The sequence below is a fragment of the Rhinatrema bivittatum genome, chromosome 5, assembly GCF_901001135.1.
Source record: "Rhinatrema bivittatum chromosome 5, aRhiBiv1.1, whole genome shotgun sequence".
Taxonomy (NCBI): Eukaryota; Metazoa; Chordata; class Amphibia; order Gymnophiona; family Rhinatrematidae; genus Rhinatrema; species Rhinatrema bivittatum.
Window position 1 is genome coordinate 302087513 of NC_042619.1, and position 16631 is coordinate 302104143.

Sequence of the window (16631 nt, forward strand, 5' to 3'; positions counted from 1 at the left end):
GTGTGAAGGGATTGTGTATGTGGGAGAGGGAGCCTGTGTGAAGGAGTGCATGAGAGTCATAGGTAGCCTGTATGAAGGTGTATGCGTGAGAGAGAAAGGGAGCTTGTATGTGTGTATATGCAAGAGAGAGGGACCCTGAATGAGGGTGCATGTATGTGTATTAGAGAGAGGGAGCATGTGTGTGAGAGAGGGAGGGATAGAAGGGAGCCTGTGTGAGGGGGCAGTACAGAGAATGGGGTGAAACTCTGGGAGTGGCAATAGAGTGGAAGGGGTTGAGCCTAGAGGTGGAGGGGAGAGATACTGGCAGGTGGAGGAGTTGGGGCCTGAGAGGGCAAAGTGGCCAGGGGAGTAGGGAGAGTGAGTGGAAGGGACACTCTTACAGTGAATTTCTAGGGAAATTCTGCTCAAAATATTTAAAATTCTGCATCTTTAAGTAATAACTTTTTTCTTTATTAATTTAAAATGTAATTACTTAAACACTGTCATGTAAATTGTGTTATTTTGACCAATATAAAATTTGCATAATTTTGCAGAATTTTAAGTTTTTGTGCGCAGAATTTTAAATTTTTTTGTGCAGAATTCCACCAGGAGTACTACTATATTGGTTTTAAAAGATTATTATTCTGCATGAGATCACTAGATAAAATAGTTCCTAGCCTCTTCATTTAGAATAAATAAGGACAAATATCTACTAGTCACCCATCCCCTCAGTTAACAATGAAGTTAAATAAATCTTCAATCTACTTTTTCCTTTATTTTTACAAATAAAAATACATTAAATGTGCTTTGACTTTAAAATAGAAATATTACTCTGCCTTTTCACTTTAAGAATTTTTGATACAATTATGTTGTCTAGGAAACTCCATAGCAACAGCTTCCTCTGCCACAGCTGTTCCGAGATTTGAATTAATGGAATTCAACCTATCCAAGTAACAGGGATCAAATTACAAATAAAATTAAAATCTATAGTCTCCAAATAAAATGCTGCTCCTCCCAAAACACAAAACCTGTCTGGTTAAAAGACAGGAAACAGAGAGTAGGATTAAATGGACAATTTTCTCAGTGGAAAAGGGTAAACAGTGGAGTGCCTCAGGGATCTGTACTTGGACCGGTGCTTTTCAATATATTTATAAATGATCTGGAAAGGAATACGATGAGTGAGGTAATCAAATTTGCAGATGATACAAAATTGTTCAGAGTAGTTAAATCATAAACGGATTGTGATAAATTGCAGGAGGACCTTGTGAGAATGGAAGATTGGGCATCCAAATGGCAGAAAAATAACCCATGCTATAGTTACACAATGTTGGGTTCCATATTAGGAGCTACCACCCAGGAAAAAGATCTAGGCATCATAGTAGATAACACATTGAAATCATCGGTTCAGTGTGCAGCGGCAGTCAAAAAAGCAAACAGAATGTTAGGAATTATTAGGAAGGGAATGGTGAATAAAACGGAAAATGTCATAATGCCTCTGTATCGCTCCATGGTGAGACCCCACCTTGAATACTGTGTACAATTCTGGTTGCCGCATCTCAAAATTGCGATGGAAAAGGTACAGAGAAGGGCTACCAAAATGATAAAGGGGATGGACACCTCCCCTATGAGGAAAGGCTAAAGAGGTTAGGACTTTTCAAGCTTGGAGAAGAGACGGCTGAGGGGGGATATGATAGAGGTGTTTAAAATTATGAGAAGCCTAGAACGGGTAAATGTGCATCGGTTATTTACTCTTTCAGATAATAAAGACAAGGGGACACTCCATGAAGTTAGCATGTAGCACATTTAAAACTAATCGGAGAAAGTTCTTTTTCACTCAACACACAATTAAACTCTGGAATTTGTTGCCAGAGGATGTGGTTAGTGTAGCTGGGTTTAAAAAAGGTTTGGATAAGTTCTTGGACGAGAAGTCCATTACCTGCTATTAATTAAGTTGACTTAGAAAATAGCCACTGCTATTACTAGCATCAGTACCATGGGATATACTTAGTTTTTCGGTACTAGCCAGGTACTTATAGCCTGAACTGGCCACTGTTGGAAACAGGATACTGGGTTTGATGGAACCTTGGTCTGACCCAGTATGGCATGTTCTTATGTTCTTATAAATACACCCTCTCATCATCCACAATACCACTACATCAGCCATTCAGTCAAAATCTCATTAAAAAACCCTCCAGTTCAATATCTGAGTCTAAAATACTTTAAAACAATTTTTAAAGCAGACAAAAGCTTTTTCTGAACACTTAGATATTTATCCAGACAAGACAATTTTTTTTCCTGAATCTGTATTTTATTTGGACTCCAGAACTACTTTTAAATATAAATGTTTAAATAAATATTTTCAGAGTTTAATTTTTATATGAATCTTTTTTAAAATAAGTCTTTTCATGACCCCCACTAACATAATCCCCACTGACTGATTTTGTTTTACAGTTTTATAGGTCTTCTGACCCCCATCCCCAACAAGTATGAAAATGATGTTGTGTATCCCTTTAAAAATTTAACATGATCCTCTTCAACTTTTGCATATTAAAAAAGCCAGGTTTTAGAATTCTAAAACGTCCTAAAAACGTTATTTTTACTTCAAAAAGAGTTTACAGGCAATTTTCTAGTTATTCTCTGATGTCATCATAGGGTCTTAATCCCCATGTACCAGGAACTCTCTTCAGCACCAAGTGTATGTTTTTATTTTTTTATCATTACATTTAATCTTTCAAATCCTCTGCAACAGCAATGGCAGCAATATCTTCTTTATTCTGTACTTAAACTTTATTTTTGCATCTGCTGCCCTGAGCCACGGGCAGGGAAGAGATCCGAAGCAGCAGCAGTGCTAACATCTGCCACCTGCTCCAGTTTCCTCACCTGGGCAGTTTTTTTTTTTAATTTTATTATTTTTTTCCTGTGCTCACGGGAGCTTCCACTCTTCCTTCAATCAAAGGTCAGCAGTTCAACGTGTTGGCGCACCATCGAGAGCCTCAGGACCGCATCAGGAGGCCCGGAGCAGCCACGGCTCCAAAAATAGCCACAGGCTCCAGTTTCCTACATCCCTCTCCTACTCACAGATGTGGCAAATGCCGCCAATTCGCTGCACCCCGGCAGCGATTATGCCCGCTTTGGCAGCATGCTCCGCTCACAAAAAAAAATCAACATGGCGGAAGCGCCAGCTTCACTCACTCTCGCAGCACTCCCCCTCCTCCTCAAAATGCGGTGATCATGCTGCTGAAGGCCCCACTGCGACATCTGGCTCTTTCACTTTTAAACCGCGAAGTTCAGCCACTGAAACACTTGACAAGTACTATGCTAGGGGTGGCAACTCCAGCCCTCGAGAGCCACAAACTGGTCAGGTCTTCAGGATATCCACCATGAACTTGCATGAGATAGATTTGCCTGCACTGCCTCCACTGAGTGCAAATCTCTCTCATGCATATTCGTGGTGGATATCCTGAAAACCTGATTGGCTAGGTGTGACCTGAGGACTGGACTGGGAAGCACATGAAACTAACAGATTTAAAACTAATCTGGGAAAGTATTTTTTCATTCAGTGCACAATCAAGCAGTGGGGTTTGTTGCTGGAGCATGTGGTCAAAGCATTTAGCAAAACTGAGATTAAAAGGGAGTTTGGACAAGTTCCTGGAGGAAAAGTCCATAAACAATTGTAAGTCAGGAAATCTTGGAAAAGCCTCCCTTATTCCTGGGAGTGAGCTACAAAAAAAATGGATCAGCCCTTTGGGATCTGCAGGATACTTGTGACTCAGATTGGCTACTATCGGAGGCAGATTCTGGGGCTGATGGTCCTTTGCTCTGACCCGGTACAGCACATCTTATCTTCTTTTGTTCATCCTGAGAAAGTTGTTTTTAACTTCCCTAAGTTTAAGCCTCCTCATAGGCTGATGAGAAAGGTGCGTTCAGCCAAATGCACCTTTGTGCCTGCACGTCAACGCACATTTTCTGTGGGCAACTGCCGATTTAAAAAGGAGTTTTGCGTGAGGAAAATGTGCGTTCCAAAATGGGAATAGTGCTTGGTACCCTCGCATGGAAATCCCATGCAGATGAGGGCATGAGAGATGTGTTGGTCCAGCCCGGATCTTCTTACACTGCAAACTTAACTCCAGGTCAGAGATGGAATTAAGTTTCCAGTTCTACTGCCTTGGCACTTAAAACTGAAAATACAGGGGGAAAAAAGACATCAGAAACACTTGCTGGATAAGTACTGTAGGCAGGTTCACTAACACCACTGAACAGAATGTTCTCTTACTGTGTATCAGGACTTCCCAAACTGTGGGGTCACAAAACCTTTAGCTGGGATCACAAGTGTGTCAAATAGCTGTGCTCTTCAGTCATCAGCAGCAAAAATAGTGAAAGTCAGCATGGGGCCTATGAACTAGCACGTCAGTGACGGATTTAGGATTTTGGTGCCCCTAGGCACTTTTGGTGCTGTCACCCTCTCCCACTATCATCTCCCTCCCCCCCCCCCCCCAAGGGTGGACAACAGGGGGCAAAAGGTCTGAGGCACAGCCCCCCTAGATTCATGTAGCAAAAACTTTAAAATTCTGAAGCAAAATGGCAAACATTTCCATCTTTTAAATATTAAATTATGAAACTAAATTAGTTTGACACTCTATTTATTAGTATAATTTTTTATTAATTTTATTGGAAGGCAGCAAATCTTCAGCTAGCCTGCTGCCCTCCCAGATTTGTACTGCCCCTATTGACAAATCCAGGCCTGCCTGCAGTGGCTCCATCCTCACAGGAGTCTGTGGTAACAGGAAGTCCTGCACGAGGAAAGATGGAGGTCACTGCAGGTTTGGTGCTGACTTTCATTGCTGCTGCTGCTGTTTACAGATCCCAGTCAGATTTGGGACAAGCCGTGAAGGGAGACATACACTGAAACAATGACAGGAGTTGGGTGGCACATTATAGACTAACCAATTTATTGAAGCATGAGCTTTCGAGGACAGAGTCCGCTTCGTCAGAGAAACGACAGCAGAAAACAACCATTATGGCCTATCCAGTCTGCCCATCCATAACAACTTCTCAGCTTTACAATCCCTACTACACCCTCAGAGATCCTCAGTGTTTATCCCATGCGGTCTTCAATTCAAATACTGTTCTGGTCTCCACCACCTCTACGGGGAAGCTGTTCCATGCATCTGCTATCTTTTCTGTAAAGACATATTTCCTTAGATTACTCCTGAGTCTATCCCTTTCACGCTCATCCCATGACCCCTTGTTCTACAGCCTCCTCTGCATGGAAAACTTGGAGGCATTTAAATATCTATCATATGAGACGTAAAATCGACATCCTTTAATATGATAATATACTGTACCTGTAATTATCGGATAATTGTTTACCCTTGAGATTCTCTGTAAGGGGGGGGGGAGGGTTTGGGGGGATTGGGTAAGGGGGGAGGGATGGGCTCCAAGTGGGGAAAAAAGGTGGAGGCATGTAACATTTGTTATGTCTGCTTGTTATTTGAAATGTATTTTTCTTCATGCCCCAATAAAGATAATGGAAAAAAAAATATCTTTCATATCTCCTCTAATCTGCCTTTCCTCCAAGGTATACATATTTAGATGTTTTAGTGTATCCCAATAAGTTTAGAACGAAGACCACTGATCATTTTAGTACCACCCTCTCAACTTACTTCAAACGGTTTATGGGCCATCTCCAGAACTATACACAGTATTACAATTGCGGTCTCACCAGGGACCTCTACAGGAGGAATATCACCTCCCTTTTTCTGCTGACCATTCCTCTCCCTATGTAGCCAAGTATCTTTCTAGCTTTTGCCATCGCTTTATCTACCTGTTTGACCACCTTAAGATCATCAGATACAATCACCCCTAGATCTCGCTCTTCTTTTGTGCTTAGAATTTCATTGCCTGTACTGTACCTCTCCCGAGGGTTTTTGTATGCTAAATGATTAACTCTTCATTTTTTAGCATTAAGTCTTAGCTGTCAGATCCTAGGCCATTCCTTGAGCTTTGCTAGATCCATTGTAAGGTTTTCCAAATCTTCCTGGTTATCTGCCCTGCTGCAAATTTTGGTACAGTTGGCAAAAAGACAAACCTTTCCCGATAATCTGTTCACAAAAATATTGAAAAGAACTGGTGCAAAGACCAATCCCTGCAGCACCCCGCTCCTCAGCATGAAGTCCATTTATCACTACCTTTTTTTTTGTCTCCCACTCAACCAGTTTCTAACCCAGTCAACTTTAGGATCCATTGCAAGGGTATTCAACTTATTTATAATTCGCCTATGTGGAACTGTGTCACAGGCCTTACTGAAATCCAAGTTCACTACATCTACTGCTCTCTTCTGATCCATCTCTCTGGTCACCCAATCAATGACATTGATCAGATTCCATTAACTTGTTCACCACCGAAGTCCGAGTAACTGGCCTAGAGTTCCCAGCATGCTCCTTACTTCCACTTTTATGAATAGGAACGACATCGGCCTGTCTCCAGTCCTCTGAACTACTCCTGACCCTAAAGAAACATTGAAAAGGTCAACCAGCGGAGCTGCCAGAACTTCTCCCTTAAAACCCTCAGATGTACCCCATCTGGCCCACCACTCTACTTTAAATGTATTTATTTGTAAAATTTGTAACCTGCTCTCATAAATCTCGCTCGAGGCGGTTCATAGTATTTCAACATGCGTCATTTTTTAAACATTTGAAAAATGTAAAAAGGATTAAAAGCAATAACATGAAATAGACAAACAACAACATTGCATGGTTTGCACAATACAGTTAAAGCTGTATCAACTGACAAGCATAATCCAGGAAAAATGTAGAAATCAGCAAGACGGTAAGAGTTGCACAATGACTTGTAAGGAGTAATTCAAGCTGTATTTACTGGGAACACAATTCCAAAAGCGAAATGAAAAAAATCATTGGAATAGTGAAAACTATACCAAGTTTGAGCACAGTCATTAAAGGCTTGTAAAAATAAATATGTGTTTAACTCCTTTTTAATTGATTTCACACAAGGCATCGGGTGTAGTTTTTCAGGTAGCATATTCCACAGATAAGGGCCCCCCAATTGGAAAAGCCCTTTCTCTGATAGCACCAAGATGCACAAACTGAACAGAAGGAACTCCAAATACATTTTTATTAGTTGATCTTTATAGGTGGGCAGGTTGATATATTCTCAAAACTGCATTAAACCAGGGTATGGAGTTGTGCCGAAGTAATCTGTGTATTAATGTAAAGAATATGCGGCTGGACTGGTAGCCAGAGAAGGGAAAATAAGACAGATGTTAAATGATCTCGTGTCCCTGCACCAGTGAGCAGCCAAGCCACAGCATTCTGTACAATCTGTAATGCTCTGATGGAATTAGCCGGAAGCCCAAGATATAGGGCATTACAATAGTCAAGGCCTGTTAAGATAAGGGACCACAGGACTGTACGAATGGCCTGAGGACTGAAAAATGGGTAAAGATGTCTCGACATATGTAATTTCCAAAAAGAGGATCTAATAACATTTTGAATGTGTGGCTTCATGGGTAGGTTGTTATCAATAGTTAAACAAATCGCCTTTTCAGAAGTGTTACCTATTCAGGGAAAGGGGAAGGAGAGGCTAAGCCGTATTAATAACTTCAATGTATGGCTCAAATCCTGGAGTAAGGAACAAAGTTTTGGATTTATCGGGGGCTGGGGCCGTGTATGGAACAACAAAAAGCTATATGTCAAAGATGGCTTACATCATAGGGAAACTTTATTACAACCTCAACCAAAAAGAAATGTACAACGTCTTACTTGTGTACTACCATATTCGCTAGGGGTGAATGAAGTGGCGCGCAGTTTCAGACGCCACTGGAATGTCCTACAAGTTCATTCAGTTTTTGAGTCGCGACCTCTGATTGCTTTTAAGAGAGGGATAAATATAAAAGATCAAATAGTTAGATCACATTTTAAGATGTCCCTTAGAAATGAAATTAGTCGGGAGGGACACTCCGCGTGTGGATCCTGTAGGATGTGCCCACTAGCTCATTCAAATACCAATATACCCCTAGAAAAATTAAAAAGATTTAAACCAATAAGAAAATCCACCTGTAATTCCAGTTTTGTGGTGTACACTATTTGGTGCCCTTGTGGTTTATTATACATAGGAAAAACCACCAGACAGTTGAAAACTCGTTTAATAGAGCACAAAAGTGCCCTTAAACGCAATAAATTAGAAGCCCCATTGGTACAGCACTGCCTAGACCAATCTCATAACTTTCTTAGTTTAAAATGTACGGTATTGGAGGTAATGGAACCAGATGAGAGAGGAGGAGATTTAAGTTAAATACGGTAGCACCAGCTGGGCTTAACAAGGAAGTGGACTGGTCGGTATACCTGTAAAATCCACCTGATAGGTGCTTTACCCAATGATGATGGGGTATAAAAACATAAACTTCCGGTAAGGAGATAGTGACAGCGTTTAGGCGCCATATTTGAATGCTGTGAAAGATTGAGCGAGACGGCGTTGCTGAATAGTGAGTACCACTGTTAGTATCATTCTTTAAAAGCAAAATAAATTTAAGAATTTGAGTGCTCTAAACATATATTGTCTTTTTAGGTATTGAGCAGTAAGCCCCTGAAGCAGGTGCACTTGTTGCACCGAAACATTGTCAATGTCGGGCAGGCGGGAAGACAGCAAACAGCTGACAGCAAGCGCAACGTACTGGTATAATTAGTAATGAGAACACAAACAAAGAGATAAGTAATTCTAAAATATAAATTCACTTAAGGGAAGGTTGTTATTTTTAAGAAATAATTTTATTGGGTGTTATAATTCATAAATTAAATGGGATAAAAGTAAAAATAAAAAAAAGTTAAACGCTCCCGTGGTAAATGGTAGATGACGTGATTCAGCAGTGCCAATATATGAGAAGGGTTGTAGCCATGTATAGGGCAAGAGCCTGTGAGACTGTGAGCACTTTTTTCTGATACCATACCCGGAGAGTTTGTTTGAAAAAATATAAAGTCATAGCTATTGCTTTTTAGCAATTATCCTCAAAGGTATTATAAAAAACTTTTTTAGTTTACATCTGTCTGTGGCAGGAAAAAGGATCCTAAGAGATAAATTCAGATCCTATGTCACAAGGCATTTAAACTAGAAGCCGGGGGTGGCAGAAAGAAATTAGAATGTCACCCCCCAAATACAAACGCAATGGAAAAGGGTGAAGTGGATAACAAAACCCAACTAAATAAGTCACAAAAGGAGTCCAAGAAAAGCAGTAACTTGAACGAGAAAAGCTGGAAAGCTATGAGCACAAATGCTCATAGTTTGGGCAATAAAATCCCAGATCTGCAAGCCCTAATGGTAGAGGCGGACTTGGACATTGTTGCTGTCACGGAGATGTGGTTCACAGAATCTCATGATTGGGATTCGGCAATACCAACCTATAACTTATTAAGGAAGGACAGAGAGGACAGGAAAGGGGGAGGAGTGGCTCTTTATGTCAGAAACAATATCCAGGCATCTGAGCTGCAAGGAAGATGGGGCAAAGAAGAAGCACTATGGGCCGACCTAAAAAAAGATGATGGGGCTTCCGTTTCTATTGGAGCGGTTTACAGGCCTCCAAATCAAATGGAAGAGCTTGACAGAGAGCTGGCTGAAGACATCCAAAAGATGGGAAAGAAGGGAGAAGTGGTGATTGTTGGAGATTTAAATCTGCCGGATGTAGACTGGAGAATCCCTTCTGCAGAATCAAAAGTAGAGAGATAGTGGATGCCCTGCAAGGTGCTCTGTTCAAATGGTAATGGAATCCATGAGGGAGGGAGCTATACTCGATTTAGTGGTCACCAATGGAGATAATGTTTCTGATGTCCAGGTGGGCGCCCACCTCAGCACCAGTGATCATCAAATGGTATGGTTTCATATCATACAAAGGATACAGAGAAGAAGCACGAAGACCTGAGTTTTGCAGTTCAAAAACACGGACTTTGATGAAATGGGGAAGAACCTGGAGGAAGAACTAGAAGGCTGGGAGAACGTGAGAGATGTGGAACAACAGTGGACCAAACTAAAAGGAGCAATTACCAAGGCAACTAATCTATATGTTAGAAAAGTAAAGAAAAGCAAGAGAAAAATGAAACCTATCTGGTACTCAAAGGAGGTGGCTTACAAAATAAAAGCTAAAAGAACAGCGTTCAAGAAATATAAAGGATCCCAAAAGGAGGAGCACAAGGAGGCCTCACCTGGTGGAACTGAGGGAGACAAAGAAAGTAATCAAGATGGCAAAAAGTCAAGCGGAAGAAAGGATTGCCAAAGAGGTAAAGAGAGGTGACAAAACATTTTTTAGATACATCAGAGAAAGGAGAAAAGTCCAAAGTGGTTTATTGAAATTGAAAGGTGAAAAGAATCAATGTGTGTAAAGAAATGAAGAAATGGCAGAAATATTAAATGAATACTTCAGTTCGGTGTTCACTAAAGAGGACCCTGGAGAAGGACTGTCGCTAGTTAACAAGAAACTGGAGGGGAGTGTAGATGTAACTCCGTTTACAGAAGAGAATGTATGGGAAGAGCTAGGAAAACTAAAAGTTGACAAAGCCATGGGGCCTGATGAGGTTCATCCCAGGATACTGAGGGAGCTCAGAGATGTGCTGGTGGGTCCGCTGCGTGACCTGTTCAATAGATCCCTAGAAATGGGAGTGGTGCCGAGTGATTGGAGAAGAGCGGTGGTGGTCCCGCTTCACAAGAGTGGGAGCAGAGAGGAGGCTGGAAACTACAGGCCGGTTAGCCTCACCTCGGTGATGGGAAAAGTAATGGAGTCACTGCTGAAAGAAGGAATAGTGAACCATCTACAGTTGGAAGAATTGCTGGTCCAGAGGCAGCATGGATTCACCAGGAGAAGGTCCTGTCAGACAAATCTGATTGACTTTTTTGATTGGGTGACTAGGGATTTAGATCGAGGAAGAGCGCTCAATGTCATCTATTTGGATTTCAGCAAAGCTTTTGATATGGTCCCGCACAGGAGGTTTATGAATAAAATGAGAAGCTTAGGCGTGAGTGCTGAGGTGATGGCCTGGATTGCAAACTGGTTGACGGACAGAAGTCAATGTGTGATGGTAAATGGAACTTACTCTGAAGAGAGAGCAGTGTTAAGCAGAGTGCCACAAGGATCGGTGTTGGGACAGGTCCTGTTCAATATCTTTGTGAGTGACATTGCGGACAGGATAGAAGGTAAAGTCTGTCTTTTTGCAGATGATCCTAAGATCTGCAACAGAGTGGACACACCGGAAGGAGTGGAGAGAATGAGACTGGATTTAAGGAAACTGGAAGAGTGGTCGAAGATAAGGCAGCTGAGATTCAATGCCAAGAAGTGCAGATTCATGTATATGGGATGTGGAAATCCGAAAGAACTGTATTTGATGGGGGGTGAAGGGCTGATGTGCACGGAGCAGGAGAGAGTCCTTGGGGTGATAGTGTCTAATGATCTGAAGTTGGTGAAACAATGTGAAAAGAAAGGAAGTGATGATCCCCTTGTATAGGGCCGAGGCCTCACCTGGAGTACTGTGTTCAGTTCTGGAGACCGTATCTCCAAAGGCATAGAGACAGGATGGAGGCGGTCCAGAGAAGGGTGACCGAAAGGTGGATGGTCTTCATAAAATTACTTATGAGGAGAGATTGAAGAACCTAAATATGTACACCCTGGAGGAGAGAAGGCTCAGGGGTGATATGATACAGACTTTCAGATACTTGAAAGGTTTTAATGATCCATGGTCAACAACAAACCTTTTCCGTTGGAAAAATATCAGTAGAACAAGGGGTCACAATTTGAAGCTCCAGGGAGCAAGACTCAGAACCAATGTCAGGAAGTATTTCTTCACAGAGAGGGTGGTGGATGCCTGGAATGCCCTTCTGGAGGAAGTGGTGAAGACTAAAACTGTGAAGGATTTCAAAGGGGCATGGGATAAACACTGTGGATCCATAAAGGCTAGAGGATGGGAATGAAGAGAAGAGCCATGGGGGTTGACTACTGGAGTAGAGGCTACTACCTGATGATTACTACCCTTACTCAAGCCTTCACAACTCCAACATTGCTCTCTGCTTCAACGGCAAGAGGAAATGTGGAAAAGAGGATTTGCATTCAGATAACAACCAACAAGGACTGAACTTCACAATCTGGGTAAACAAGCGTGGAGGTAGCTTGCTTATTACGGCGGTTACTACCCTAAACCAATTAAGCCTAATACATCACTTTGAATACATATACAGCACTGTACTTTGCTTCAACGGTAGAGGGAAATGTGGAAAACAGGTTTTACATTCAGACGACATCCAACAAGGCATTGATCTGTGCAGTCTGGGTAACCAAGCATCAGGGTAACTTGCTTGATGCAGCGTTTACTACCTTTAACCATTAAGCCTTATGCTCACCTTTGATGCAACTCCAACATTACTCTCTACATCATTAACAGGGGATGGCAGGAAATTTGCCGAGCGCACCGTTCTGTATCGGCCTGTTGGAGGATAACTTTCAAAACTGCTCACGAGTGCCCATATGCTGGTGTATATGGGAGCACGAGAATTTACTACTGTATTTTATAATCTGCGTACAACTGATATGAGCAGGTAATAAAATACCAGTGCGCACAAATGCTTGTGTATGTAAAAATTGCAAGCCATACAAGATTGGATTTATCCAGAAAAGTAGCAGCATTTATCCAGGTAAGCTCTGATTTATGCAGCTAAGAATATAAGAACATGCCTTACTGGGTCAGACCAAGGGTCCATCAAGCCCAGCATCCTGTTTCCAACAGTGGCCAATCCAGGCCATAAGAACCTGGCAAGTACCCAAAAACTAAGTCTATTCCATGTTATCGTTGCTAGTAATAGCAGTGGCTATTTTCTAAGTCAACTTAATTAATAGCAGGTAATGGACTTCTCCTCCAAGAACTTATCCAATCCTTTTTTAAACCCAGCTACACTAACTACTAACCACATCCTCTGGCAACAAATTCCAGAGTTTAATTGTGCATTGCGTAAAAAAGAACCTTCTCCGATTAGATTTAATTGTGTCACATGCTAACTTCATGGAGTGCCCCCTAGTCTTTCTATTATCCGAAAGAGTAAATAAGCGATTCACATTTACCCGTTCTAGTCCTTTCATGATTTTAAACACCTTTATCATATCCCTCCTCAGCCGTCTTTTTCTCCAAACTGAAAAGTCCTAAACTCTTTAGTCTTTCCTCATAGGGGAGCTGTTCCATTTCCTTTAATATTTTGGTTGCCCTTATCTGTACCTTCTCCATCGCAACTATATCTTTTTTGAGATGCAGCGACCAGAATTGTACACAGTATTCAAGGTACGGTCTCACCATGGAGCAATACAGAGGTATTATGACATTTTTCATTTTATTCACCATTCCCTTTCTAATAATTCCCAACATTCTGTTTGCTTCTTTGACTGCCGCAGCACACTGAACCGACGATTTCAATGTGTTATCCACTATGACGCCTAGATCTCTTTCTTGGGTGGTAGCTCCTAATATGGAACCTAACATTGTGTAACTATAGCATGGGTTATTTTTCCCTATATGCATCATCTTGTACTTACTTATCCACATTAAATTTCATCTGCCATTTCGATGCCCAATTTTCCAGTCTCACAAGGTCTTCCTGCAATTTATCACAATCTGCTTGTGATTTAACTACTCTGAACAATTTTGCATCATCTGCAAATTTGATTACCTCACTCGTCATATTTCTTTCCAGATCATTTGTAAATATATTGAAAAGTATGGGTCCCAATACAGATCCCTGAGGCACTCCACTGCCCACTCCCTTCCACTGAGAAAATTGACCATTTAATCCTACTCTCTGTTTCCTGACTTTTAACCAGTTTGTGATCCACGAAAGGACATCGCCACCAATCCCATGACTTTTTACTTTTTCTAGAAGCCTCTCATGAGGAACTTTGTCAAACGCCTTCTGAAAATCCAAATACACTACATCTACCGATCCACCTTTATCTACATGTTTATTAACTGCAGGTGGCACACCAAGTTAAGAGGGGCGCCCTCAAAGTTTTTGTCTGTCTCCATCTGCTGGAAGGGAGGCAAAACCCAGCAGTCTGGACTGATCACTGGTACTACAGGAACGAAAATTATCATCAGGTAAGAACTAATTTTCCTATTTATATAGTAAAAGTGGCATTTGTGCACACTTGTATGTGCCCACTTAAAATTTGGGGCACATGTGTGCATGGCCAGGCGATTTTATAACATACTCACATATGTTATAAAATGGCTGCAATCCTGGGCGCAGCCAACGTACACGTGCCATTGTACGCCCGTGCGCTGGTTTGAAAGTTACCGTTTTATTTATTTATTTATTTATAAATAACTTTTCTATACCGATGTTCCTGTATAAAATACATATCACACCGGTTTACAATGAAACTGCAAATTTGCTCGGGGGCGACACAAGGAACATGGGATATAAGTAACTGTGGCGAGGGGAACTATAAGAACTTCACAAAAACATCAGAACAGAGAACAATCCTTAACTGTAGCATGAAGAAAAATACATTTGAGTGCAATATGAAAAGGCCCAACCTTAATTGTAAACATACATGACAATGCCCATCCTTAAGTCACATACTTAAGTAAAATTGTAAGATAAAGATTGGCAGCGGCCTGTATACGGCTAGATGTGGGCTTAAATGATACTGCAAGATTATTTTATTATTTAAAAAGTCTTAGACTGTAAGCTCTCTGGAGCAAAGAAATACCCACCGTACCTGCGCTGCAGCTTGCCTTGAGCTCGGCTTTGGAAAGGAAATCCGTAATCCAATAGCTAGGCAGGGAGAAAGTGGAAGAGGGAAAAGTAGAACGAAGGGAAGAGTGAAAGAGCCCATGAGAGACAGATGGAGAACAAAATACGGAAGACAGAGGGAAAAGAAGACAAAAAAACCCCCCAATGAGAACTTGAGAAAAGGAGGGACACAAAGGGCTCGATTTATTAATCTTTTTCTCCATAGACAAAAAATGAGAAAAAAAAAAAGAAGCCTTAGTAAATCAGGTCCAAAAGGTAGGAAAAAAGTGGATTAAAGGAGGCTGAAAGGGGACTAAATGAAAGAGGGAAGAATATAGGGCCAGAGCTAAGCAGAGACAGAGGAAATAGGCACTTTGGAGTCAGTTGGGAGAAAAGAGATAGGGCACGGGAGGAGTGAGAGCTGTGGGGGAATGCTCCTATCAGAATCTCCTGCCTCGGAATTCTTGCTCTTGTACAGGTTTATCTCAGCAGCAGGTCTCTTTCTTTCTGGACTGCCATGTTTGGCTTGGTCCCTTGTCCCTGTCCTATTCTAGCTCTGTGGCCGATAAGCTCCAGTATATAAAACCCACCAGCCCTGAGAGCAGAGCCTCTGGAGGAGAGTGACACACACAGAGATGGTAAGTGCTGTTTGATCACTAAATACTCGCTTCACTTACCTACTTTAAGGGATCCAGCTAGGACTGTCACCTTAGTTTAGTTTTGCAGAATGGCCACTTAGCAGCACTGCTGCACAGTCTGCTGGGACACTAAAAACGGAGGGAGGATCTGTGGAAGTGCAAAAGATTCATGAGTACTATGGGGAGTTTGCAGGTGTTTGCCTCTGTGAATGTTTGCCAGCTTTATAAAAAGGTATCATCTCTATTCAACTAGTTAGTTGTTGTTGTTTTAAACTTTACATCAGGTATTTGTAACTGGAGTTAGTTATCTTGGTTTCGATGAAGTTGTGTAACTGGGACTCACTGGACTTGGCTGATGGGGACTAATCAGGCCACTTCACCAAAGGGTTTATTGATAGAGGATTAAAAAGAACATGGAATTGCCTGGCAAAGTGGTTAGAAGAGACGGCTGCAGGGTTTGAGACCCTGCTCCATTTGTTCACTGCCTGACCTTGAGAAGGTCATTTTCCTCTGTGTGCTCACAGTTACAGTGCATTTGAATTCTGACCTGAAAAGAGTTTTAGTTCTTGGAAGCTAGAAAATCAAGTTAGTCCAATAAAGAGGTATCGCCTAATCTTTGATTTTTAATTTCTTAACCTGCACTTGGCTCCCTGGGATAGGGTCACTGCAGCCATGGGATTCATCGTATACAGGACGGCACTGTATAAAGAGGATATAAGTATTTTGTTATTCAGATCTTTTCTGTGGAGTGGCTTGGACTACTTCTCTGTTACCAAACAACTTTTTAATTAGTTTAATTGAACAAAGTAGTGTAGGTGCCATGTTAGTCTTCTTGAAGGCACCGAAATAAAGGAAAACAGAACTAAGATGACAGCTTTTTATTGGACTACCTTAATGCATTTCTTGATGAGCTTTCAGAAGTTAACACTCCCTTCCTTAGATCCAGAAATGGAAAGAGCAGGTCAGAGTAAAACTGTCAGAAAATACAAGTGAATCAGATTGCATTACAATGGGCATGGGAAAGGGGTTAGGGTTTGATGTGTCAGAGCAATAAGAAGGGGACAGAGAGGCGGAAGAATTATTTGTGACAGTGAGTTAATCATCCTAACTCCCGGAGCAGGGAATCAATCCCATGGCAGCCACAAGGACCCACCAGGTAACCCAGAAAAGTTTTCATTTAGCATTAGTAGAGGCCACCCCGAGTTATTGGAACTAGGCTGAGCCCATCCTGGTTGTGTCCCATTG

General features: G+C 41.6%; 1 protein-coding gene and 1 long non-coding RNA gene across 4 annotated transcripts in view; one reads left to right on the forward strand and one right to left on the reverse strand.

The window, feature by feature from the left end:
- The window catches only part of LOC115092849, a 36398-nt gene extending 21195 nt beyond the window's left edge, over positions 1–15203 (reverse strand). For 2 of the 3 annotated variants that reach the window (XR_003857096.1, XR_003857097.1), the window contains exon 1: positions 14735–15203. This is a non-coding gene — a long non-coding RNA (uncharacterized LOC115092849). The remainder of the gene's footprint in view (positions 1–14734) is intronic. The other variant, XR_003857095.1, reaches the window with a different exon arrangement.
- A 137-nt stretch (positions 15204–15340) lies between these two features.
- Positions 15341–16631, forward strand: part of MYL7 (myosin light chain 7) — a 33630-nt gene continuing 32339 nt past the window's right edge. Inside the window, exon 1 of the mRNA XM_029604200.1 lies at positions 15341–15386. Within this exon, the coding sequence (XP_029460060.1) occupies positions 15384–15386 (3 nt within the window). The 5' untranslated portion in view covers positions 15341–15383. The remainder of the gene's footprint in view (positions 15387–16631) is intronic.